The 25,110-nt window shown below is 44.7% G+C and overlaps 1 protein-coding gene across 1 annotated transcript in view; it reads right to left on the bottom strand.

Moving 5' to 3' along the window:
* Positions 1 to 24,308, bottom strand: part of RSPO2 (R-spondin 2) — a 155,857-nt gene extending 131,549 nt beyond the window's left edge. The window contains exons 1-2 of the mRNA XM_059392939.1: positions 23,875 to 24,308; positions 23,205 to 23,490 (exon numbers count right to left, since the gene is read on the bottom strand). Of these exons, the coding sequence (XP_059248922.1) occupies positions 23,205 to 23,298 (94 nt within the window). The 5' untranslated portion in view covers positions 23,299 to 23,490; positions 23,875 to 24,308. The remainder of the gene's footprint in view (positions 1 to 23,204; positions 23,491 to 23,874) is intronic.
* Between the last annotated feature and the right edge of the window lie 802 nt (positions 24,309 to 25,110).

Below are 25,110 nucleotides of genomic sequence, written 5' to 3' on the forward strand. Positions count from 1 at the left end.
GTCTCTGCGCGTGTGCGCGTGAGTCTCTGCGCGTGTGCGCGTGAGTCTCTGCGCGTGTGCGCGTGAGTCTCTGCGCGTGAGTCTCTGCGCGTGAGTCTCTGCGCGTGAGTCTGTGTGTATCTGAGTCCAAGTGTCTCTCTGTATGTGAGTCTCTCTGTATGAAAGAGTCTACGTGTGTGTGTGAGAGAGAGTTAGAGAGAGTGAGTCTGTGTGTGTGTCTGAGTCTCCCTGTGTGAGTTTCTCTGTGTCTCTGTGTGAGTCTCCGTGTGTTTGAGTTTCTGTGTGTGTGAGTCTCTCTCTCTCCCCATCAGTCTCTCTCACTGTGTATGTACGTGTGTGTGTGTGTGTCTGTGTGTGAGAGTCTCTGTGTGATTCCAGTTGTGTGTGTGTGTGTGTCTCTGTGAGTCGCTCTCTGAGTCTGTGTGTCTCTCTTTCTGTGTGTGAGTCTGTGTGTGTGTGTCTATGTGAGTCCCTCTCTTTGTGAGTCTGTGTGTATCTCTCTGTCTCTGTGTGAGCCTCTGTGTGTGCGAGTCTGTGAGTCTGTGTGTGGTGTTAGGTCTCTATGTGTGTCCATGTATGTGTGTAAGCCTGTGTAAGCCTCTGAGTCTGTGTGAGCCTCTGTGTGTCTCTGTGAGCCTCTAAGTATCTGAGTCTCTGTATGTCTAAGTCTCTGTCCCTCTGTGTCCCTGTGTGAGTCTCTGTGTGTGGGTCTGTCTGTATGTGTTTTTATGTGTCTCTATGTGTGAGTCTCTGAGTCTGAGTCTATATGTATGTGTGTCTGTGTCTGTGAGTCTGTCTCTCTCCCCCTCTTCCTCTCTCTCTCTGAGTCTGTGTGTGTGTGTGTGTCTGTGTGTGTCTCTCTCTATGACTCTCTGTGTGTGTGTGTGATTCTCTCTGAGTCTCTGTGTGTGAGTCTCTCTGTGAGGCACTGTGTGAGTCTGTGTGTGTGTGTAAGGGGGATGGGTCTCTCTTTGTGTGAATCCGTGTATGTGTAAGCTTGTGTGAGTAAGCATGTGTGAGCCTCTGAGCCTCTGTGTCTCTGTGAGTCTATGTGTGCACGTAAGAGTATCTGTGTGGGTGAATCTGCGTCTTTGAGTCTCTCTCTGTGAGTCTCTCCCTGTGTGTGAGTCTGTCTCTCCCTTTGTGTGAGTCTCTGAGTCTGTGTGTGTGTGTTTCTGTGTATGTTTATCTCTGTGTGTCTCTGTCCCTCTGTGATTCTCTCCCTCCGTGTGTGTGTGTGTGTGTGAGACAGAGAGAGACAGAAACAGACAGAGAGAGAGAGTCTGTTTGTCTCTCTGTGTGTGAGTCTGTTTTTCTCTGTGAGTCTATCTCTGAGTCTCTCTTTGATTTTGAGTCTCTCTGAGTCTGTCTCTCTGTAAGTCTTTCTGTGTCTCTGTGTGTATGTGGAGGGTGTCTCTGTGGAGGGGGGGTCTCTGAGTGACTGTCTCTGTGTGAGAGACTCTGTGTGTGTGTGTGTGTGTGTTAAAGAGAGAGAGAGAGTGCGCACCTGTATGTGAGAGAGCGCCTGTGTGTGTGTGAGAGAGCTTGTGTGTGTGTGTGTGTGTGTAGTGTATAAGAGCCTGTGTGTGTGTGAGAGAGCCTCTGTGAGTCTGTGTGTATCTGTGTGTCTGTGTGTACGTGAGTCTCTGAGTCTGTCTCTCTGTGTAAGTCTCTGTGAGTCTGTGTGTGTGTGTCTCTGAGCGTCTGAGTGTCTGTGTGTGAATCTCTGCGTGTGAGTCTGTGTATGAGTTTCTCTGTGCATGAGAGTGTCCTCTGTGTGAGGGTCTCTGAGAATGTCTGTGTGAGAGTGTCTTTCTGTGCATGTGAGTCTGTGTGCATGAGTCTTCTCCAAGTGTCTCTCTGTGAGTCTCTCTCTGGGTGAGTCTCTATGAATCTGTGCATAAGTGTGAGATAGAACGTATGAGTCTCTTTCTTCACGTGTGTGTGAATGTATGTGTGAGTCTTTCTACCCATGTGTATCTGTGTCTGTGTGTGTGTATGTGAGAGTCTGTGTGTTTGTGTACACATGCATGTGAGATTCTCTCTCCCCAGGTGAGTGTGTATGTGTGTGTGTGTGTATGTATGTCTCTCTCTCTCTGGGTGAGTGTCTCTCTTTCCATGTGTGTTTGTGTATTTGTATATGTGTGTGAGTCTGAGTTTGACTGTGTATCTCTGAGTGTCTGTGTCTGAGTGCGTCTGTATGTGTGTGTCTGTATATGTGTCTCTGTGTATCTGAGTGTATCTCCCTCTGAGGGTGTGGTGAATGTTTCTCTGTCTCTGTGAATGCCTCTGTATGTGTTTGTGTCTGTGCCTCTCTGTCTACAGGTACCTTAGTGCCTCTCTGAGTGCGTATGTGAGAGTGTCTCGTGTACGGTGTGCGTGCGTGCGTGTGTGTGTGTGTGTGTAGTGTGAGGACGTGTCTCCCACCATGTCTCTTTCTCTCTCACGCAGAGAGCTCAGCCAGGAACCTCTTACCCCTCTTTCTCTGCCTGCCTCTCTGCCTACTTGTGGTCTCTGTCTCTCTCCAACAAATAAATAAAGTCTAAGGGAGAGAAAGAAAGAAAGAAAGAAAGAAAGAAAGAAAGAAAGAAAGAAAAGGACCACTTTATAAGTAGCCCAGATTTTTTTTTCTTTTTCTTTTTTAATTTTAAAGATTTTAGAGAGCACAGGGCACAGCTCAGGAGGGGTAGAAGGAGAGAATCTTCAAGGGGATTCCCTGTTGAGTGCAGAGCCCTATGTAATATCCCACAACTCATGAGATCATGACCTGAGCTGAAACCAAGAGTCAGACATTTAACCAACTGAGCTACCAGGTGCCCCAGATTTATTTGAGAGAAGAAGAGAGAAAAGAGAGAGAAAGAAAGGGGCGCCTGGGTGGCTCCGTGGGTTAAGCCTCTGCTTTCGGCTCAGGTCATGGTCTCAGGGTCCTGGGATCGAGCCCCACATCGGGCTCTCTACTCAGCAGGGAGCCTGCTTCCCCCTCTTCCTGCTTGCCTCTCTGCCTACTTGTGATCTCTGTCAAATAAATAAAACTTAAAAAAAAGAGAGAGAGAGAGATGGGGAGAGAAAGAGATGGAGAGAGAAAGAAAAAAGGCAGGTAAGAAGAGAAAGAGCAAGAGAAAAAGAGAAAGCAAAAGAGCAAGAGGAAGAGGGAAAGAGTGAGAGCAAGGATGAGAAAGGAGAGAGAAAGAACCTGTGAGCGGGGGGATCCTTAAGCAGACTCCCTGCTGAGCACAGAGCCCATCAAGGGGTTCAATCTCAAGACCCTGAGATCATGACCGGAGCCAAAAATCAGGAGTGGGATGCTCAGCCGACCGAGCCCCCCACGTAGCCCTCATGTTTAAGTGTTAACTTATGTCCCCATTTTCATAAACTCTTTTTCTAGATAATCATTCACTTCTCCCCCTCTGAACCCAGAAGACATTTCTCATCTGCATTATTCTTTGGCCATTCTTAGATTTTTTTGGCAGACCGCTATTGATAGCCTGCATTTATTTGTTCAAAATAATAATCAAAATAATTTGTTCAAAATACTAATTTGTTCAATAATAATAATTTGTTCAAAATAGTCTTTCCTAACTGCCACAGGCTAAGTATTGTACTAAGCACTGACGACACGTGGAAAAGTTCCCATGGCTTTGGACCTTCTGTTCTGAAAGCCACATGGGGCTTTGGATTGGACAGAATTGGAGAGGGCCGTGCAAGCTTTCCCCCCAGCTTTACGGAGGTAGAATAGGCAGATAAATGTGTAATATTACTGAAGTGTACACGACTGGATAGACATCTACATTGTGAAAAGACACTTACCACCACGTTCATTAACACACCCATCGCCTATCGCACTCTTGCTTGGCTGAGAACACATTCTACTCTCTTAACACTATTTTTATAAAAGAAATCAGCTATCAACTATAGCCCCATGTTCCACGTTAGATCCTTAGATCTTACTCTTCACTGAAACTTTATGACCTTTTACCAAACTCTCCCTAATTACCCTACACCTCAGCACCCGGGCAACCACTTTTCTGCCCTATTTCTCGGACTTTGACATTTCTTTCAGATGCCACATATAAGTGATGCTAGGCAGTATTTGTCTTTCTCTGTCTGGCTTATTTCACTTAGCATAATATCCTCCAGATTCACCCACGCTGATGCAAAGGCCCAAGTCTCCAAGGTTTTACACAAAAGAAGTCTGTTCCTTGCTCAGAGTCTGGTGTGGATGGGAAGCTAGGAGATTTGCACAGGCCATTTGTTTACCTGGTGGTCCCGCCATCCCCTGGGGCAGGGGGTGGGGGGTGGGCAGAGAAGTGGGGCGGGAGCCTCTGCACAGAGCTGGCTGACTTAAGAAGAGAGACTTTCCCACAGGAGGCTAACTGGGACCGGGTTTAGAAGTAAATATGTCACTTCTGCACACTTCCCACCACAAACCCCAGGCCCAGAGTCACACCCAGGTGTAAGGGAAATGTACTCTAGCTACAAGCTCAAGAAGGAAAAGAAATGGGTTTTGAAATGGATTTTGTTCTCTGCTAGAAGAACACATTCTAGGATGTGATAGAATAGAGGGGGCTGTGACCAGGGGAAATGAGTGAGGGTCCTGCAGTGCAAAATGCAAGGAGTCACTCCTTCTCGGGCTTAGGCGAGCACACCCTGGATCTGTGCTCCTCACAGACCACCCCAGCCTTGCCTCACCCTTTCCTGGCCCCAGTGGGACAGTTTAACTGCAGAAAACAAAGAGGGCAATGTGCTGCTTTAGGAACAGGGACTAGAAAAGGAGCTTGTTACGAAAAGGAGGGAGAAAGATCTTCCTAGACAGAGTAAGCAACAAATGCAAAAGTCCTGAGGCAGGAAAATTGGTTATAGGGGTTTGAGAAACAGAAAGAGACCAAAAGGCCTGACATGTCAACAGGAGAGTTGGAGGGATAAGCAGAAACCAGGTCACATGGAGCCTTCAGATCTGAGCAGGAGTTTGGATGTTCTTTCAGGTATTAACAAAAGGCAGAATCAAAAGTTCTGACTTCTGTTGTATAAGCAATTCCTCTGAGTTCCCAGTGGAGAAAGGACCACAAGAAAAGCCGCTGGAAGCCTACCGACATGTTTTGGGAGAGAGACAGGGATAAAACAGTCAATAAAATGCCAACAGACTTGGAAGAGGGATTCGAAATATACAGAAGGGGCATAGAGAAATCCAAGGTATTGCACAGAAAGGAGAAATAAAGGTTTAAACAACCAAGTCGATAGAATATTCTTTTCTTGGCTCCACAAAACCTATTTCAACAGTGAGCTCCTTGGGGGGAAAGGAGAGGCTTCTTTCCATTCTCAAAAATAATCCAACAAGGAGTTTTAAAGATGTAGCTGAAAAAGTAAGCAAGCAAGCACACACATACGAACACGGGGAGGGGCACAGAAGAGAGGGGAGAGCCTCTCAGCCACACTCCCTGCTGATCACAGAGCCAGATGTGGGGTTCAATTCCACAACCCTGAGATCATGACCTGAGTTTATTTATATACATATATGTAATTACATATACGTGTATATATACATGTGTATATATACATGTGTGTATATATATATCTATATGCACACACACACACACACACACATATATATGAAAAAAAAAATCTAAAGTTCAAGGAAGTAAGCATCCCATCTCCCACCTAAAAAAATTAGTATCTGTGAAATATTCTGGAGAACTGGCAGTAGCATCAAAAGACTTAGCTTTTGAGGCACCTGGGTGGCTCAGTGGGTGAAAGTGTCTGAGTTTGGCTCAGGTCATGATCCCAGGGTCCTGGGATCGAGCCCCACATCGGGCTCTCTGCTCAGCAGGGGGCCTACTTCCTCCTCTCTGCCTGCCTCTCTGCCTACTTGTGATCTCTGTCTGTCAAATAAATAAATAAATAAATAAAATCTTAAAAAAAAAAAAAAAAGACTTAGCTTTCCATCCTCGTGGTGAAGAGCATGGTGGAATCTGAATGCCTAGACTGGAATTCTAGCTCTGACATTTACTAGTTCTGTGACCTTGTGCATGTTATTTACCCTCGAGGCCTCAGAGCCTTCCTCTGTAAAGGGGCTAGGAAAAAATAGGGCCTACCTTACACGGTCATTTAAGAACTAAATAACATGCAGAATAAAGAACTATGCTTGGCACAAAGAAAGTGCTCAATAAATGTAATGATCATAGTATATTACTGTATCCAGTTCTGTACGTGATTCCTAAGGGAAAAAGGTGTAAAGGATGTTCATATCACCATTAACACTTCAACATTAAAAGTTTTCAGTATTGACTGCCCAAAAGAAATGGAGTTTTAAGTTTCATGGTGGACAACTGACAATACAGATGTTATAAATAAGGTCATTGAAATAGTAAGGAATAAGTAGGTGCTTATGATGTAGATTTAAAATGTTATATTTATGTAGATGGGAAGGAAACTTCTAGAAGGATAAAAAAAAACCAAAATGTTAATCACTGAGTAGAAGGATTATTGGCCATCTTGTTTTTTCATTGCTCTATTTTCCCAATTTCCAACAATGAACAGACACTGGATTTATAGTCATAAAACAATTCTGCATTTATTGGGGGTGCCTGGGTGGCTCAGTGGGTTGAGCCTCTGCTTTTGACTCAGGTCATGATCCCAGGACCTCGGATCAAGCCCCGAATCAGGCTCTCTGCTCAGCAGGGAGCCTGCTTCCTCCCCTCTCTCTGCCTGCCTCTCTGCCTACTTGTGATCTCTGTCAAACAAATAAATAAAATCTTTTTTAAAAATCTGCATTTATTGTGGGGCTCACTTCATGTTGTATATAAATAGCTACTCACTATGATGGACACCTGAAACTAATAGGACATTTTGTATCGATTATACATAAAAGAGAAATCCTCCCCTGTTAGTGATTGTTCCAGTGTTAAGTCTTTACCATTTGCTTCCAGGACAAAACACTTGAGTGTTCCAACAAGGTGGGCTTTATTACCAAAGTAACTTTCAAAACCAACTGAAAGAAAAATGGGGTCTGAAGGACAGGAACTACTAGCCCTAATGAGCAGATATGGCTCATTGGTTCTCTAGAAAACATACAGGTTGAAGGGGTATTAAAAAAAAAAAAAAATCATTCTTAATCTTTCATTAGTAAAAGCAGCAGGTGCATTCCAGTTCTGTTCTCCTGGCTTGCAATACAGTCTGTGCTCTTCAAAGCACCCTAAAGGACTTGACTTGGAAGAGAGGCGGGGATCTACAGTGTTCTCTTTCTCCAGCAACAGGCTTGTTCTTGGGAGCCAAGGTGTTTATGTTCAAGATTTCTAGCAGGCTCTTTTTTTTTTTTTTAAGGTTTTATTTATTTAGTTGAAAGAGATCATAAGTAGGCAGAGAGTCAGGCAAAGAGAGAGAGGAGGAAGCAGGCTCCCCACTGAGCAGAGAGTCCGATGTGGGGCTTGATCCCAGGACCTTGAAATCATGACCTGAGCCGAAGGCAGAGGCTTTAACCCACTAAGCCACCCAGATGCCCCTCTAGCAGGCTCTTTAATACAATCTTTCTCACAGACATGTGTGAATTAAATTTTCAACTTCACTAAGCTGTTAAGTGTACATATTACAGGTATCCTTTTCTGGGTAGTATAAAAGGGACACCAATGTTAACTTGACTGGTAGCAATGAGCTAAGTTTTTAAATGGATATAGGAAAGATTCCATAATTAGAACCAGCTGTAGCTCCTAAATAGGATTTTTTTTTTTTAACTTTACTGCCACGTACCCACGGAAGACTCTAGACCCTTTCCTGATATGCCTGCAAATTCAAGACTACACAGCCAAAAACACACTATTTATTGACGGCCTTGGAGAGTGCATTCGAAGTGGCTAGCAGCCATTCAGGTCAAGCTTGGGGGAAACTTTAATCCTTCTCAGGTGACATTACTTGTAGAATACAACATCCAGCTGATCTCCTCAAATATTTTCCTTCCTCCCTTTCTAAGCCTTCCAGAGAGTGTTTAAGTAGCACAAAGTACTGTTTTTCTACCCAATGAGCCTCAGATTACACCAAGCTGAAGCTACTGTATGTTCACTCAGGAGTGTCTCTGAAAGCTGTTAACAGAAAACATTATCAGAAGATGTCTAATAGAATTCAGGTTTGCACAAGGCTTGCATTTCATTCCTGTGAGCAGAAGCCAAAAGGATTGTTTTGATGTCATTTGACCACTAATGTTTCAGTAGGCAGAAACTGCCTCTTCCATCTGACAGGCAATGGCCTGACACAAATCAAAGCCTTTTATTTGCTTGCAGTGATGTTAACCCACTGGCCGAACACACACCCACTCCGCTCTCTGAACTCCAGCAATTCAAGAAGAAGAGCTCAGCCTATTGCCTGCTTTTCCTGTAAGAAATGCTTTGGTGGCGACTGGGTGGCTCAGTCCATTAAACATCTGCCTTTGGCTCAGGTCATGATCCCTGGGTCGTAGGATAGAGACCAGTATCAGGGTCTCTACTTGGTGGGGAATCTGCCTCACACTCTGCTTCTGTGCCCTCTCGCTCTCGTGCACACACACGCTCTCAAAATCTTAAAATAAATCAAAATGCAAGAATATTAAAAATAATGTTCTGGGGCGCCTGGGTGGCTCAGCGGATTAAGCCTCTGCCTTTGGCTCAGGTCATGATCTCAGGGTCCTGGGATCAAGTCCTGCATCGGGCTCTCTGCTTGGCGGGGAGCCTGCTTGCTTCTTTCTCTCTGCCTGCCTCTCTGCCTACTTGTGATCTCTCTCTCTGTCAAAGAAATAAATAAAATCTTTAAAAAAAAATTGTGTTCTACTAGCCCTTTATATATAGCAAAGGTGTATGAATAAAACAATACTGGATGCCAATCAAAATCAAAGGGAACTAATTTAAAACACCTCTAACACCAAAAGCAATATACCACAGACAATATGGAGATTGTAGTAATGTTCTGTCAAGGACGCTCCCGGCTCTTGGAGTTCAGTCAACTTCAATAGGAAATCAGTAAAATAGATTTTTCAACTTCAGTCTAACAATAAGAAGCCAATATGAGTCATGGTTATTTGAAAAAGCAACACACTGAAGAGATTCTTTGGATTCGTACAATTTCATAGAACTTCAGAGGTGGGAAAGAATTTGAAGTTTCCTAGTCCAACCCTATAAACCATGTCTAAAACAGCTTCACCTTCCAGGGCTCCTTTGTGCCCAAGGCCAGGGATGTCACTACTGTCCTCCTGTATGTACAGGACATGGTCTAGGAGAGGCGGGATGGCCGCACACAATCATCCCACTTCTGCTGCCAAGGATACTATTATTAAGGTATAATTAACAGTACTTATTCCACAGGGCTGTTATGAAAATGAGCACATTAAGAACCTACATGTCTGGCACGGGTTAGGACTTGCTATGCACTGAAATGTGTCCCCCCCCCCCCACCACCAGAAGAGATGAAGTCTTAATCGCCAATACCTAGGAGTGTAGACATATTTGGAAATAAGGCCTTGCAACTCTAATCAAGGTAACACGAGGTCATCTGAGTGGGCCGGAATCCAATGCAACTGGTATTCTTGCAAGAGCAGAGGGGAGACAGCCATGTGAAGATGAAACAGAGACCGGAGTTAGCCACCAGCTAAACAATGTCTGGGGCTTCCAAAGGATGCAAGAGGCCAGAAAGGATTTCCCCCCTCTGCAGTCTCAGATGGTACATGTTGCTGCTGATCCCTTAATGCTGGGCTTCTAACCTCCAGAAATGTGTGGAAATGAAAGTCTGGTCTTTGCAGCCACCTAGTTTGTGGTACTTAGAACAGCCCCGGGAAATCAATAGAGTATTCTAGTGTGTGCTGCCAATGCACTCTTTAAAGTCATGGCATCTAGAACACTGGTGTGGTCTGGGAACCTCCGGCTGCCTCACTCTTCGACCTAGGTAAATATTCCTCTTAATGTAGCACAATCCTTTTTGCAACTCTATTACATCATAACCTCAGGAGGATTCAAAAATCAATGATAACCTCTTGTCTCCAACATCCTAGTCCTCCATTGTGGTTTCTTTGATCTTAACAGAAAAGCTCTTACATTTATTTTCTGTTAAAATTTCATTTATAAATTCATTTTGTTATGCCCAGCCATCAGCATTTTTTTTTTTATAAACCATCAACCAACATTTAAATGTCCTGTACAACTTCCTATCATCAAAAGTGTGGCTGGTAATACCAACCATCTTCAACCTAATCATTAAGAAAATATTGTTCCAGGGATGCCTGGGTGGCTCAGTTCGATAAGCGACTGCCTTTGGCTCAGGTCATGATCCCAGGGGCCTGGGATTGAGTCCTGCATCAGGCTCCTTGTCCAACAGGGAGTCTGCTTCTCTCTCTGCCTCTGCCTGCTACTCTGCCTGCTTGTGCATGCTCTCTCTCTCTCTCTTGCTCTGACAAACAAATAAAAATCTTAAAACAAAAAGAAAGGGGAAAATAAGAAAATATTGTTCTAAAGCTAACAGAGTACTTTATTATACCAGAGATGTTCCTCAAAGTGGGCAATCCATTACTCCCCACTCTGTCAAATAAAATTCCATAAGTAACATTTGAGGATATACTTGCATTTCTCTACCTTCCACAATAGGATTTTTAAAGCCTATTGTGTTTTCCTAAGTATCAGCTATTATTAACAAATTTTCATCAAGCACTTATTTATCTTCCAGTCTAGTAAACCTGTTCAAAAAAGTATGGTACAACCCATGCTGGCTATAGCTGCCATTGAAACCTAGCCTTTTTCATTTTTTAAGATTTTATTTATTTGACAGAGATCACAAGTAGGCAGAGAGGCAGGCAGAGAGAGAGGAAGGGAAGCAGGCTCCCAGGTAAGCAGAAAGCCTGATGCGGGCAGGGCTCAATCCCAGGACCCTGGGATCATGACCTGACCCGAGCCAAAGGCAGAGGCTTTAACCCACTGAGCTAGCCAAGCGCCCCCAAACTGGCTTTCTTATAATGAAGCATTCCAGAAACTGACTTATGTGACATGCTCATGTAGGAATTGAGAAATAGGTCTTCTTTCCTTTGTTAGGAATTCAGATTAAACTTCAGTATATATAGTATTATTTATTACAAACATTTAAAATGACTCAGAGGCATATGATGCAAAATCTAATGAAGTAATTTTGTTTAGTATTCTGCCTACAACCAGTCTTGTAATTTGAGTCAACAGTTGTCGACAAGAATTTCTATTTTAGTATCTAGTAGATGCCAGATGCATTACAGATGTATTCATCGTGGTGTGAATGGTCCTTAGAGGTCCCTCTACAGTCAGTACAGTCCCTGGTTTTACAACACTCTTAAGAAACACCCTTTGTAAGAAAGAATAAAAAAGAAAAGAAAACAAGAAAAAAGAAAAGACCCTGTTGTTGGAAAAAGGCCATTTCTATTGATTATCAAGCAAGGATCTCTTCTATTAATAGTTTCCTATATACACCTGGAATTTTCCTATGAGCCTCCTTCGTTTTGCCTCTAATTCCAAAAGTTAATATGATTTATCATATCTTTTTTCCACATGCCAGGCCACAAGTCTTGAACAGGAGTGATCTTGTTCCTGTTCTTTCTTTCCGTAAGTCTAGGCTCTCCCATCTCTTCAAAACTTGGTCTCAATATTCAACTAAAAGGACTACTTGAAGCTTGCAAAAGACTTTACAACAGTTAGCACGGAGACACTTCCAAATCCAAATCATGTTCTTCACCTGCAGCAGTTGCAAAGGACTATTTTATGTCTACATAAGGGAATAACTACACTGCATCTAGTTCATAATTTTGGATGATTTTCAAGGGACAATTTCCAAGCCCTAGGTCACTTTATAGAATAGCATTATTGAAAGGCAGAACAAGAAACATCACTCAAACTGACAGGATTCAGTCAAGAGTCACATATCAGCCACTGCATAATTTATGGACCAGAAGTTGTGGTAAATGGCTTCCCAAACTCCACAACCAACCAACCTCAACCCACTAATCATGCTCCTGGGAACCACAGCTGTCCATTATCAAACAATATTTGAGTTAAGTTACTCTGTCTCCTAACTTTAACAAAGTTTCCCTATTATACTAACCTGATGGAAGGACAGTGACCACAAGATATCTTTCACCAGTAGAAGGAATGCTACAGATAGGACAGCCCTAATTTCTCGCAAAACGTTAATAAGACTCCAGATCCTTAAACAGAAAATTTTAAGCTAGTTTGCTCATTCTGCTCACCCAACCTACAGGTGTTCTCTGCCACTTCCTTTTATCTATTTAGAAGAGCGAAGAACACACAAGAGTTCCTCAAAACTCGCCTATAAACCTGACCTTTAAAAACACACACACACACACACACACACACACACACACACACACACTTCCAAAACCAAAAAAATACCAAAAAACAAAACAAAACAAAAAACCCTCTAGAACAGCAATACTCAAGTATCAAAAATTAGCATTTTAACAAAGTGTTCTTCTACCTTCAAGGACTACCCAGAGGGCTTGACAAGTCCAAGACCAGAACTGCCTTAATTTGTATTTCCTGATGGTAAACTTGGAGCCCTGGTATAATTCTTCTCAACCCACTGGGCTGCCAAGTGTTTTTCATTCAGTGCAGTCTCCAAGGACCAGGGATGGTGGTAGAAAAGAACAAACCAAACCAAACCAAACCAAACAAAACATAGTTACTCCAAAAGACTATGGTAGGGGAGGCACAATGGGTACAGAATACATCTCCTGGTCATAGGGATAGTAACTCCACTAAGATTCAACTCAACTGAAAACTGGTCTGGGGGGGCGGTGAGGGGGAGAAAGTGTGATAAATATGCAAGGTCATAACGATCTAGCAAATCCCTCAGCATTTAAAGCCAGATTTTATCTACAGGGAGACATTAGAACACAGCAGATCAAAAGTGAACAATGAGGAGCCAGAGAATTTTTAAAAATCCTCTATCAGACCTCATTACATGAGAAGGAAAGAGAACCTTTTAAGAAAAAAAAACTGGATTTTCAAAATAAGATCAGACAATTTTCATTATTCTCAGACAAAAAGGTGAGAGATTCATTAAAAGAAAAGAATATTCTCCATAAAGATTAAAGAAGTTGACAAACAATTGGCAAGCATCAATTTGCAGTTGTTCTGGACAACTCCAAATTTTACCAGTTGTTTGAATTTTCAGGTGTTCACCTCATGGAAAACATTTTTTCATACAACGTGTTTTCCAAAGTGAACATAGAAGCTGGCATCCACTGGTAAGTAGACACAAACTATCTCTCAGATCTTAAAACTGTGAGGCTGGTTAAGTTTGCCTTTCCTTGAGGCTTTGTCAAAAAGATTAGGGGCCCGAAACAAATTCCCAGTAAGGCCCAAAGCTCTTTATTTGTTCCTTTTTTCTCCTTCTGTGTGGATTTCAAGATGATCGCAGCACCACTCTTACTGGAGAAAGCGCAGTAGTTTTCTCACCTGAACCAAGGGGACAGACAAAGCAAAGTAAGCACACATCCTACAGATCCTGAAAACAAAGCACAAGGAAAAGAATGCAAAGTGTGCCCTCTATCGGTGTCTGAGTTTTAATCGCCGTAGGGCTGGTTAGCAAGTTGCATCCAGCAATAGGTGAGACACGAAGGCCATCCTGGTAGGAAAATTATAAAATGTGCTGACCCAGCAGCAAACCTAGAAGAAGCCCCCTTGACCTGAACTGAGGAGTGTTCAGCCCGGTTCTGATCAATGTGAGCCAGCGGCACGATCCAAGGGAGTCCCGTCAACGCCAGCGGAGGCCATCAGCGGGGACATGGCAATGGCAATTTCTAAAAATTTTATATTCTATTATTAATAAGATAGAATTAGACCATATGAGAAAAGGATTTTAACAAAAACCCACTATTCTGTGTATTTTGTACTTCTACAGACTTTTTAGAGGAGTGGAGAGAATGAAGCACCCATTGTCCTCAAGCAAGGGATCGTTAGTCAAGTAATTATTTACTGAGAGAAGTCTTGAGATTGTGCTTCTTATCTCTTCCCTCATACTGTGTAATATATACAGGGCAAATGTCTAGAAACTGACACCTGGAAAATAAAAATTTTAGAAAACCAATGTGTAGATCAATTTGAAGCAGTCCTTGGGCATCAGGCCAATTAAGAAGGTCTACCTCCTATTACCTTAACCAATGCTGCTTAACCTATTGAAGGAAACTGATGAACCACGGCCATTTTGAGACTTTGGAGAAAGCTTAAGATCCTCTCTCTGTACGAAAAAGACAGGCTTTAGCTTCTAGTTTCAGGGGGCTCACAAAAACCCTGGCTCCATATCTGGACCCTAAGTTAGGAAACCCCCGCTCAAAAGAAATGTGCTAAGAAAGCTAAACTCTGTAAGTGCACCCAAGAGCCTTCAAATGAAGAGAACTGAAAGCTTTTACAAAAATTGTAAGGGTTTTACCCAAGCAACCAGATAAAAAGGAAAGCTACCTATGATTAGTTTCTCTACATTTTCAGAGTAAAGGAATATTTAATAGCTTTTCTCAAATCTTGATTGGTTATTCTTAAGATGGTATAGCATGTGAGTACACACACAAAAATACACACACACACACACACACATTGACAGGTGGATATGGGCAAACACCTACAGACACACCTATTCTGGCAATACAGAATTCCAATCCAGGAATACAAGAAATAATCATTGTAAGATTCTTAAAATTCTTACAAAAATAATTATCTTTAAAAAAAACAAAGAATGATCAAAAAATGAACAATACGAGTATGCAAAAAGAATTCTGTAACCAGATCCCCCTTGTGGTCCTATACCTCAGCTATCCCCCTACTCAGCCTTCAGATACTTAATATTATTCTATTAGCATGATTTGGAAGTTGTAGAAGTTCTGAGGCTCAATAAAAGTCTGCATTTCAAAAAACTCCTGAATGGGGACACCTGGGAGGCTCAGTGGGTTAAGCCTCTGCCTTCAGCTCAGGTTATGATCCCAGGGTCCTGGGATCGAGCCTCACATCAGGCTCTCTTCTTTCTCTGCCTGCCTCTCTGCCTACTTGTGATCTTGGTCTGTCAAATAAATAAAAATCTTTAAAAAACAAAACAAAAACAAAAACACTCCTGAATGGGTTCAAAAGTGATTATTTTTTTTTTAAATGAGCATTTATGCTGGACATGTCCTGTGTTCAGGAAAAGCCAGGGAACTCAGAACTGTGTTCTAGTTCTAGCTACTTTCCACTTAACTATTAGTTTTTAAAATCAAATTTCACTTTCCAGTTCTGTCAAACTTGTTGCCCCTCATCCAAATAGTGAAGGTCAATGCCGTCCTGGAAGGTACTGTACAAAAACAACTAGGTCCTCTACCGACCCCTACAGAAGAGCTTACTGTCTCATGCACCACGACCCCACCCCCAGGCCCGCATCTCTCACTGATTGGTCTGCATAGTTCTGGTATACTCAAAGTCACAAAAACAGCAATGCAGGTTGAACACGTTTCCTGCACTATGTAGGTTATTAATATCACTGTCTTTTAGGAAGAGAAATACCACTTTCCTTTTCCCCTAAATGGTTATTCCTCTGGAGAAAGAGTTTGGGGTGAAAAAAATATCCCTAGTGGATCTTTTCTGTAGAAGAAATGCTTTTAAAATACAGATTCCCTCACCCCAGTGTTTCCCCTTCCCTGCCCCAAACTCCCCTGCCACGTGGAGGGCTCTATCATTCCAATAATAAACTGGCCTACAGATACACCGATAGGCACTAGGGCACTCTAGAAATTCTGGAGATTGTCAGAAGAGACTTCAAGTGAGAGCTGGGTAAGAGAGGCTTTTATCCCAATCATTTTTTTTTCTTTAAATAATAGATAGTGAGATTATACCTATTATCTAAGAATGCATTCAAACTTCTGCTATGTGCAAAGAACTGAGCAGAATTATTTTCAGGGTGAACAAAATCTCATAGTCCATGGCTTTTTGTTCCGCCACCATTTGTGAAGAAGCACCCTGTTAGGCCTGCTTTGGGGATACATTGATGAGAGGAGTGTGAAGTAGGGGAAGGAGAAGACATTAGGCAAATAACTGGAATAAAGGGAAAAATAAGAGCGTGTCTGGAAAATCACACAGAAAGGAGAGATAGTTGTGAGGGGAAAACTGACTCTGCCTTCAAAAAAAAAAAAAAAGGGAAAGAAACCTCCATGGGGGGGGGGGTGGGGGGGGGGTAGGGTGGGGGTGGGGTGGGGGTGGGTGTTTTCCAAAGGCAGGGACTTCCGCTGGGCATTCAGATGCTCAACAACTTAAAAACCTCAAAACATGGGATGTGTCTGGAAAAGAAGTAACCAGGTCAACTTCAGCGTGTAGCGCTGCCAGTGTGGTGGAAAGTTGGAAATGAGCGGCCATAGGTGGTGGGGACAGCCTTGAATGCCGTGTGAAAGAGGCTGGCATGAATTCTGCAGTCAATGTGGAGACCTGGAGGGTTGGGGCTTAGCAACACAAGTCATGTGATCAGATCGGAGGTTGAGAAACCTTCAACATGGCGGCATCATAAAGATAGGAGTGAAGAAGATGGTGCCAGGAGATGAGGAGCTAATAGGGTCTGAGCGAGGAAGCACCTTTGGGAATGGAAAGGACGGGGTGGGGCTAAATCTTTCTGAGATAGACCAAGGCCAAATGAACCAATGAAAGAGGCAATAGGGAAGATGAAGCTACAGAGAGATGTTTAGCCTTGACTCATACAAACCTCATGAATAGAATAAGAAACACAAGCAGAGAACACACTGGGGAGAGGGAACAGAAGGAGTTGTCAATTTGTGCAGGGCAGAGAGTATCTATCCATACAGCAGTAGTTAAGAAGTCAAGAGGGGAAGAGAATCTGAAGTTAAGAAGAAAAAAAAAATTAATTTGAAGCTGGAGTTGAAGGACTTTACATGGAAGTAACAGTTGAAGATACAGGGATGGATAAAATCCCCTGAAGGAAAAAAAAAAAACAGAAAATAACAGCAGTCTATATCTCTGAATGAGGCGACCAAATAAAAATGGGCAGAATATGGGGGGCAAAACTAGAGTATGTCACTAGCCACAGGAAGACTTTCTTTGGAAAGGACAGATCTCTCCAGAGGACGGAGTCCCAGAGGGCTGTCTCAACACTGGTGGCCTCCCAAGGAGGTGAATATAAAGAGGACCGTTAAGAAAATCTTTGGTAAAGTGGTGGCTGCAGAAGGCAGATTGTAGCTGATTAAAGGGTGAATGGAACAGGATTGTTAATCGATAGGAAGGGTACGAGTGAAGAAAAACAGAAGGGATTGGAAAGCAATGTGAGAAAGAAGGAAATTAAGAATTTTAGGGTTGGGGGATAGCAGTATGCTCTAAAAGCGGGGGACTGACATGGAGAGGTCCTAGAGAAGAGCAGAACAGGTAGGGGGCAGGCCTTGGGAAAAATAAAAGCACACTTCCCTTACTCATTCCCGCTCCCCTTCCTGGTCCCATCAACCAGTCTGGGAAAGAGGACAAGAGAGTGACTGGGAAAGGGGAGTGAAGATCCTTTTTAGTTTCAAAGATCTGATTTGCATAGTCATACCATCCCCAACCCCTTTCTCTCAACACCCACGAATACACATACACCCGAATACACATACACTGATGCTATATATCCCTTCCTGAGCATAGATCTAATTATATGCATTGTGTGTTCCCTTCAGCATTAATGAACACCTTCCATATTTATTCCATAAATTCCCATCTTTACCACCTGCTATATTTATTCCAGCTAAAATTATAAAAATGTATAAATATGGACATGCAACACTGTACCTTTGATCAATCCTTGACTGCTACAGATAATGCAAAAAATGATGACATTTTGGGCAGGAAAAATAGGAAGTTTAAAACTATTTTCATCCCAAGGCTTATCACCCCCTTTTAGCAAAGTGGTTATCAAGCATTATATCAAATGATCTGTCATTTATTTTCTGTACTTAGGAGGGGTAGAAGTGCTTACCCCCAAAAGGTGGGGGGTAGGGCAGAAGGTTTAAAAGGCAGGCAGTTAGAAGGAACGAAGTAAAAAGTATCCTGGATAATCCCTACACTGGCCAGTTAGTCTCTAAGTAAACCAAGAGGAGGTTTTGCATTAAGGAATTAGAAGTGTCATTTCCAACTTGTGATTTCTGCAAATATTGGATTCTTTCCAAGCTGGATTTACAAGCAGATAAAACCAGAATTAAATGGAGGCCTGGAAGAACATCACCTATTCTGAATCACTTCCAAATTTCAGTAGCTTAATAAAAGGTTGGTTGAGACACAGCAGTTTTTTTAACCTTTGTGCCCTGGTAAGATGCTAAGCAGAAAAACTCAAGAATTATGCTAGAAGGACAAAACAGCCTATTAACAGAAGAGAAGAAAAGAGTGTATTTACATGCAAAGTTAAACATCAGACGAGATTTTCAGAAATGCTCTGGAACTTAAAAAATGTAATACACAAGATGTATTTTAAAACTTTCTCATTTAAGTGTAGGTAAATATGTTCCATGTGACGTATCATCTGCATTTTTGAAAGAATACCAATGAGGAATAGGCTATCATTAACAGTACTCAAAAAGCCAAATACCTCCACATCTCTGCATTAAATTTTAATTTAACCCTATAGCATTTAAGAGAAGACGTTTAGGTTTTTCACCAACCTCGGTTACCAGAAACAAACCACACTGTTTGTGATAAACACTTCAGTTTCATGGAAGAAGCCAAATCTAATCTTAAAGAAAATGAGAGGTTATGGAGGGAGAAGCTGAGGCTTTACTATGGAAAAGGCTAGGCAGGGAACATTTGTCATACTATGCCCCCTACCATCCAAAACCAGAAACACCAATTGTGTATCTGGGAGACTTACTGCATCTTAAGGAGTTTTGTCAAGAAGTTTTCAGAGATCCCTGGTTAAACTGTGACTGGGCACATAAACAGAATGAAGACAGAAAAGTAAGTCACTGCATACCAAGCTCAAGAAATACCAAAACCCATAATAAAGTTATGATTTGTCTATCTACCTTTTAGTAATTCAACCTGAAATGTGGCTTACAACTATATTCAAATAAATGAAGCAAATCTACCCAGCGTACCACACAGATAAATCCTAAGTAGTTCCAAGACTAGTAGAGGCGGTGGGAGTGAACAGTAGCTAATAATGACCATGCTCTTTTTCTTTTTTTCTTTTAAGATTTTATTTATTTGAGAGAGAACAATCAGTGAGGAGCAGAGGGAGAGGCAGAGGCAGACTACCTACTGAGCAGGGAGCCCAATGCGGGACTCGATCCCAGGACCCTAACCTCGATCCCAGGACCATGACCTAAGCCGAAGACAGACGCTTAACCAACTGAGCCACCCAGGCGTCCCATGACCATACTTTTGAATGACAGGGTGGGATGAAGGAGCCACTGAGTTACGGCTGTACCACGTAGCCAAGATGTGAGTTTTCAAGCAGCTTTTCCAAAGGCTGGCATGTGCCTCCTCTCTACACAATTTTCATTCTCTACTGTGTTTGTGCCTCATTAAAAATTAATGCTACCAGACCCTATTAATTATTACCAAATACATTTTTTAAAAGATTTTTTATTTATTTGACAGAGATCACAAGTAGGCAGAGAGAGAGAGAGAGGAAGGGAAGCAGGTTCCCCGCTGAGCAGAGAGCCTGAAGCGGGGCTTGATCCCAGAACCCTGAGATCATGACCGGAGCCAAAGGCAGAGGTTTTAACCCACTGAGCAACCCAGGCACCCCTACCAAATACTTTTTTTTTTAAGATTTTATTTGACAGAGATCACAGGTACACAGAGAGGCAGGCAGAGAGGTGGGGGGAAGCAGGCTCCCTGCTGAGCAGAGAGCCCAATGCAGGGCTCGATCCCAGGACTCTGAGATCATGACCTGAGCCGAAGGCAGAGGCTTAACCCATTGAACCACCCAGGCGCCCCTCAAATACATTTTTATTTTAGGATTTTGTTTTCTGGAGAAGGGGAAGAAAGAATGTACGTGTTGTTTAGGTTGGTCTTCCCCATACCAGATTTGCCCAAAATTAGGGAAGGTTGACGTTCTGTTCGCTCAATCCTCTGGCTCTATTTTGAAATAGAACATACAGTTAAATGATATATTTGCTCTCTATTCCAAAATGGATGCAATTGATTTTAACTGACTAAATTATCTAATCTCTGCCAAGAATTTTATTTCATTAAGAAAATGATATTATAGAGCATCTGAGATCATAGAGCAGACTAAACATAATGCCAAAGGAGTTCTGAGAATGTTCCACAGTGAAGGTTTGATTATTTACAGATGGAATATAGAAAAAAAAAAAAATCAGCTCACAGGCATCAGCCTAACCAATCCTAGTATCACTACTGCCTACACAGTAGCACAAAGCCAAGGAAATAACTGATCTTCGAAGCCACAGCACTCTTTTTTAAGGTCCTAATCACTTTTCTCCCTAGAAAGTAATATTTAACTGCCAGTATCCAAAACAAAGGGAAAAGGGGAAATGTTGGTACCACAATAGGCTCTAGTATGTCAACGGTCACTGCTGACATGATTTGGCTAGTGGTCAAGCATTCACCAAGGAACTAATTTAAATCAATCTCCTTTGGGAAAGTCAATTGTTTGATTCTACACCAATTGTTGCGCATACCAATCAGTGGACATGAGATCAATTAAAACCAGCTTAAGTTTGTGAAGAGGGACAATTCACACAACCTGAGTTAGATCTCTATTCATTTCAATACTCTCACAATGCAAGCCTTAAGCTTCCTTGCGAAGCAGAAAAGCTACTATCACCCTCTGCTGTCTAGCCAGGCCTTCAAGGAGTTCCACTTTTAATTAAAAACACAGTACACCCTTTGTTGGCACAGATAGTGTGGTCACTTTTAAAAACCATAGTTATTTTAGCCAGAAACGTGGAATTTGGGAAGGGGTGTCCATTAAAGACGGGGAGGGGATGCAAACTTTTGATAAAATTTTTTTCTTTACACCATTTCTTTACCAATTTACATAGAGCAAAAGTAGTTGAATTTTATTACATCAAAAGGTAGGTTTGGCACAAGGGACTACGGCACACTTTAGGACCGGGTTTCTCAGTGTCAGCATTTGGGGCTGTGAAGGGTAATTACTAGGAGATTTTGCCAAAGCAGCTTTGAAATGAATGGGTTTTGGGTCAGATACCTAAGAAGGCCCAGGGCCAACTCTGGAGATGGCACTGCCGGGAAGGGCCTGCAATACCGCTTCTGGCCGCAGGGGCGCTGTCACGTCCTCTATCACACAGCTCTGCGGTGTGAAGTTCTCGGGCCACACTAGGTGAGTTAGATTCCTCCTCGATCCGCCACAATGGGACAGGCAGTGGGGATCAGAAAGACCTCACGGAATTGGTCAGTCCTAATAAAGAACCAGCTGACAAGGCGTCTTAGGAATTTCTCTATTTGCACGAACTTGAAGCATCTCCGTATTTCCCCCAACCAAGTAGGCAGCACCTTGTGCTGGTAAGAGGTGATAAAGCCTTTCCAAAAACTCTCGACTACAGTGTAACCAAAATTTGCCAGATCTGCGAGTAATACCTCAAAGGAAAATACCAGGTGGAGAAAGGAGCCAGCGGGGAGGAGGAGTGGAGGAGATGATGGAAACGGACCTTTTCAGGACGACCATTAGCATTAAACTTTCGTGGCCTCTGGAAAGAAATTTCTCTGTAGCATTTTTCTGCGCAACGATTTCCGAAAATAAGAATTTTCCGAATGCCAGGAATGAGAAAAAGAGAAAGGACGGACTGTTTTCTTTAAAAAACAGATCCGTAGCGTCAATTGGAGAGCAGAGGTTACGGAAGTCGCACACCACTAGTCATCCGAGCTCGGCCCTCCGGCCCGCCGACCTCCAGCCCTCCGGGTAGTAGCAACAGCTTAAGGACGTCCTAAAAGGCGGCGAAAAGTTAGGGCGAGAAGAGCGTTGTCCAAAATCTGGGTGCAGGGGGGTATAGCTCAGTGGTAGAGCATTTGACTGCAAAATCTGGGTGCAGGACCAGAGATTCCATAAAATGAGTTCGAAACATACCCTATCACAGATCGAGCGCGACATTTATATGGGGCAGGGGGAGAGAAGTTCTGTTAACTTCCAGACAAATTCTACCGGTGCAGAAGTCCAAATTGCTCAGACGAAACAGTTCTAAGGGGCTGCTGGGCACCTTCCATGCTCCCAGTAATGCAAGGACTGGTCGTGTGTGTGTGTGTGTGTGTGTGTGTGTTGGGGTTGTGTTCAAATCCCCCTAGAAGACTTCATTGTGTGTAGCAGCCCTTTCCCTAAAAGCAGCTGGATTAGCTGCAGCCCCAGCAGGACTCAGAAATAGGCGCACAGTAAATCTGCCTGAAAGCTAGCTCTCTGGTATCTTGCTGGAGGCTTCCACTTGTCTTCCCCCGAGCTCACACAAGTGATGGAGATTGAGGGAGAGGTTAAAAAGCCGCAAGGGAATTTCATTGAGACCAGAACCAGCTAGTTTTAAGGAAAGTATATAGAGAGCGCAAAGGCAGGCCTGTCCCCAAAACATCACTCCGCACGTCAGCACTCCCCCAGAAAACCCGGGTACAAGTTGCTTCTCAATGCAAAAAGTTCAATAAATCACCCCACATAGTCTTGGGTTCCAGAAAAAGAAATCAATTTTGCCCTTTCCCTGTAAATGTAGGTCCCCCGCCTTGACTTAGTACCCCTTCTCAGCTTGCGCGCTCTCTCTCTCTCTCTCTCTCTCTCTCACACACACACACACACACACACACACACACACACACACCCCTAGGCCGTGTTCAAAGCTATCTGGGGCGCACACGGATGGGGAAGGTAGAGATGAGCTGCAGGGGAGACGGTTAAGAGGACTAAAAAGAGAGAAGGACAAAGAGAAGAACAAGAAACAGTGAATGCCCGATAAGCAGGGAGAGCGAAAGAGAGGAGTTCAGGAGTAGAAGCGGGGCAGCGAACCGGGTACAAACCACACCACTGAGCCCCGAGCGCCCGCCGGGCTCACCCGGCTCTCCAGCACATCTCGGTCCGGCTCGCAGCGCCTTCCGAAGACAGAAAAGAGCGTTCGGCCGAGCTCAGGGGCCCAGAAAGTGCAGAGCGGTGGCGCGCGCGAGCGGGGTGGAGGGCACTGCAGGCCCAGCGGAGCCCCGGGGCGCCCCGGCACCAGCGCCGCGACGCGCCCCCACTCCGGCCCCACGCACCTCGGGCAGAGCAGGACTCACCTCGTTTGCTGCGTCTCCATCGGTTGCCTTGGCAGTGGCTGTAATCCATACAATTCAGGATGATGAGGGCAAAGGAGAAGAGGCGAAACTGCATCTGGGCGGTCGGGCGGGGGAGAGGCGCCTCTCAAAGTCGGGGAACGGGATAGCTCCTGCGAGGAGCCGGCGCCCACCGCGCTGCCAGGAGAGACGCCGAGGGCGAGTGGCCACTAGCCCGGGGGTGGGGGGGGGGGGGGGAACCTCCCGCACTGGTCAGTTCGGCGCGGCCAGCATCTCTCAAACCTTGAACCTGAGAGACGAAGAGGAAAAACAGAGTGGAGAGAGCCCCGAGGAGACAGCCTCTTCGCGCGTCCCAGTTTAAGAGGAGGAGGGAGCGGGGCGTGAACCCACCGCTTAGCGCGAGCCGCGGGACAGTTTCACCCCGAGCCCACAGCTGCGGGCGACTTGGAGAGAAAGGTGATTCACAATCAGTGAATTAGCAACCCCTGCCGAACTACAGGCTCGGACCCGGGGGAAAGGGCGTTGGGCGGCCAGTCCAGGGAAAGGAAAGGGTTCCAAAGGCACCAAGGGCGCAGGGTTCAAGGAGCGTCCCTCGGCCCTCAGGACCCACGGCGGGGTTACCCAGCGCCGTGGCCGCGGTGGCCGGACGCGGGTCGCCTACCGTGGCACTTACGTCTCGGACCGTGCGGCGTGCCTAGGCGCGGCGCTCCATCCCGGGCAGGGGAAGCGAGGCGCCTCGCTAGCACGTGGGCCGGGGAAAAGTTTGCCGAGAGGTGCCGGGAGCGCCCGGCAGGTCCGGGATTCCGGCGGCCACCGCGGGTCCGCAGTGCTCTCACGGTCCTCTGGGCCGGCGGTGCCTAGCAGGAGCGCGGCGGGAAGGCGCGTCTGCAGCCTCGGGGATGCTGCGTGCCCGCCGGTGAGTGCGGTCCTCGGGCGACCGGCACCACCGGCTCTCACTCTCTAGGTCCCTGTCCAACTGCGCGGTTTCCCGGGCTCTACTCCACAGCCACTTCACAGCTAGGATTTCTCTCTTTCCAAGCTATGGCAGACAGAACGCTCCCGCGAGGCCGCAGGGATGTGGCGAGCGCACTTTCCGACGGAGATGCAGCCCGGCCGAGGCGAGGCTCGGGATGCTTCTATAAGTAGGTGGTGCTGTGGTCCAAGGCATCAATGTCAGGCTGCCTCGGAGTTCCTGGGTCCTAAAGCCAGAAACTCTCCGGTTTCCCTGAGGTCCTAAAGAGCGCTGACAGCTTCCAGCGAGCCCAACCCCAGGCAAATTCCCTCCGGGCTTTCCTGGAGTGCACGGCTAAACCAAAAGGAAGCTAGGGGTGGGGGTGCCCCTGGACCGCACTGGCAGGGGGAGCCCCGCCGACTTCACCCGCAAGGCGTCTATTTCGGGCGCTCCCCGGTGGGTTCCAACCCTTGCCCTGACCTCGGGGCCAGGAGGATCTGATTGACCCGTCCTAGCCCACCCTTCTGACGGCTGCTTCTGGCGGACTGAGTTTGAACTTGAGCTGCATCCGGAAAGATACTACACCTCAACCACTTGTTAATTTATGTCTCGGCTTTGTTAGACAGAAGATGTTCTCAAGGCTGAAATTAAAATGCGCCCTCAGTGTAGGGAGTGAGCGAGGTTTTCCAATAGCTTTTGCATGTCCTCACTAGCTTGTTTCTTGACTTTGTTTCTTGGTGGTGGTGGTGGGGGGGGGGGGGGGTTGCAAAACCTTGTGGTCCCTTGCTTGCAGATTCAAGAAATTGGGACCTTGCTTCTTTAAAGAAAAGTTCACTTTCCACTGAAGTATTTCTCAGTCATAATCCTTCCCTCTCCCTCCTCCCTCAAAGACCTCTGACTTAAACTTCTGGGTGCCTGGGTTTGGGGACTACTGTTTAAGGAAGGGTTACATGACAT

The sequence above is a fragment of the Mustela nigripes genome, chromosome 3 (assembly GCF_022355385.1).
Source record: "Mustela nigripes isolate SB6536 chromosome 3, MUSNIG.SB6536, whole genome shotgun sequence".
NCBI classification, from domain to species: Eukaryota; Metazoa; Chordata; class Mammalia; order Carnivora; family Mustelidae; genus Mustela; species Mustela nigripes.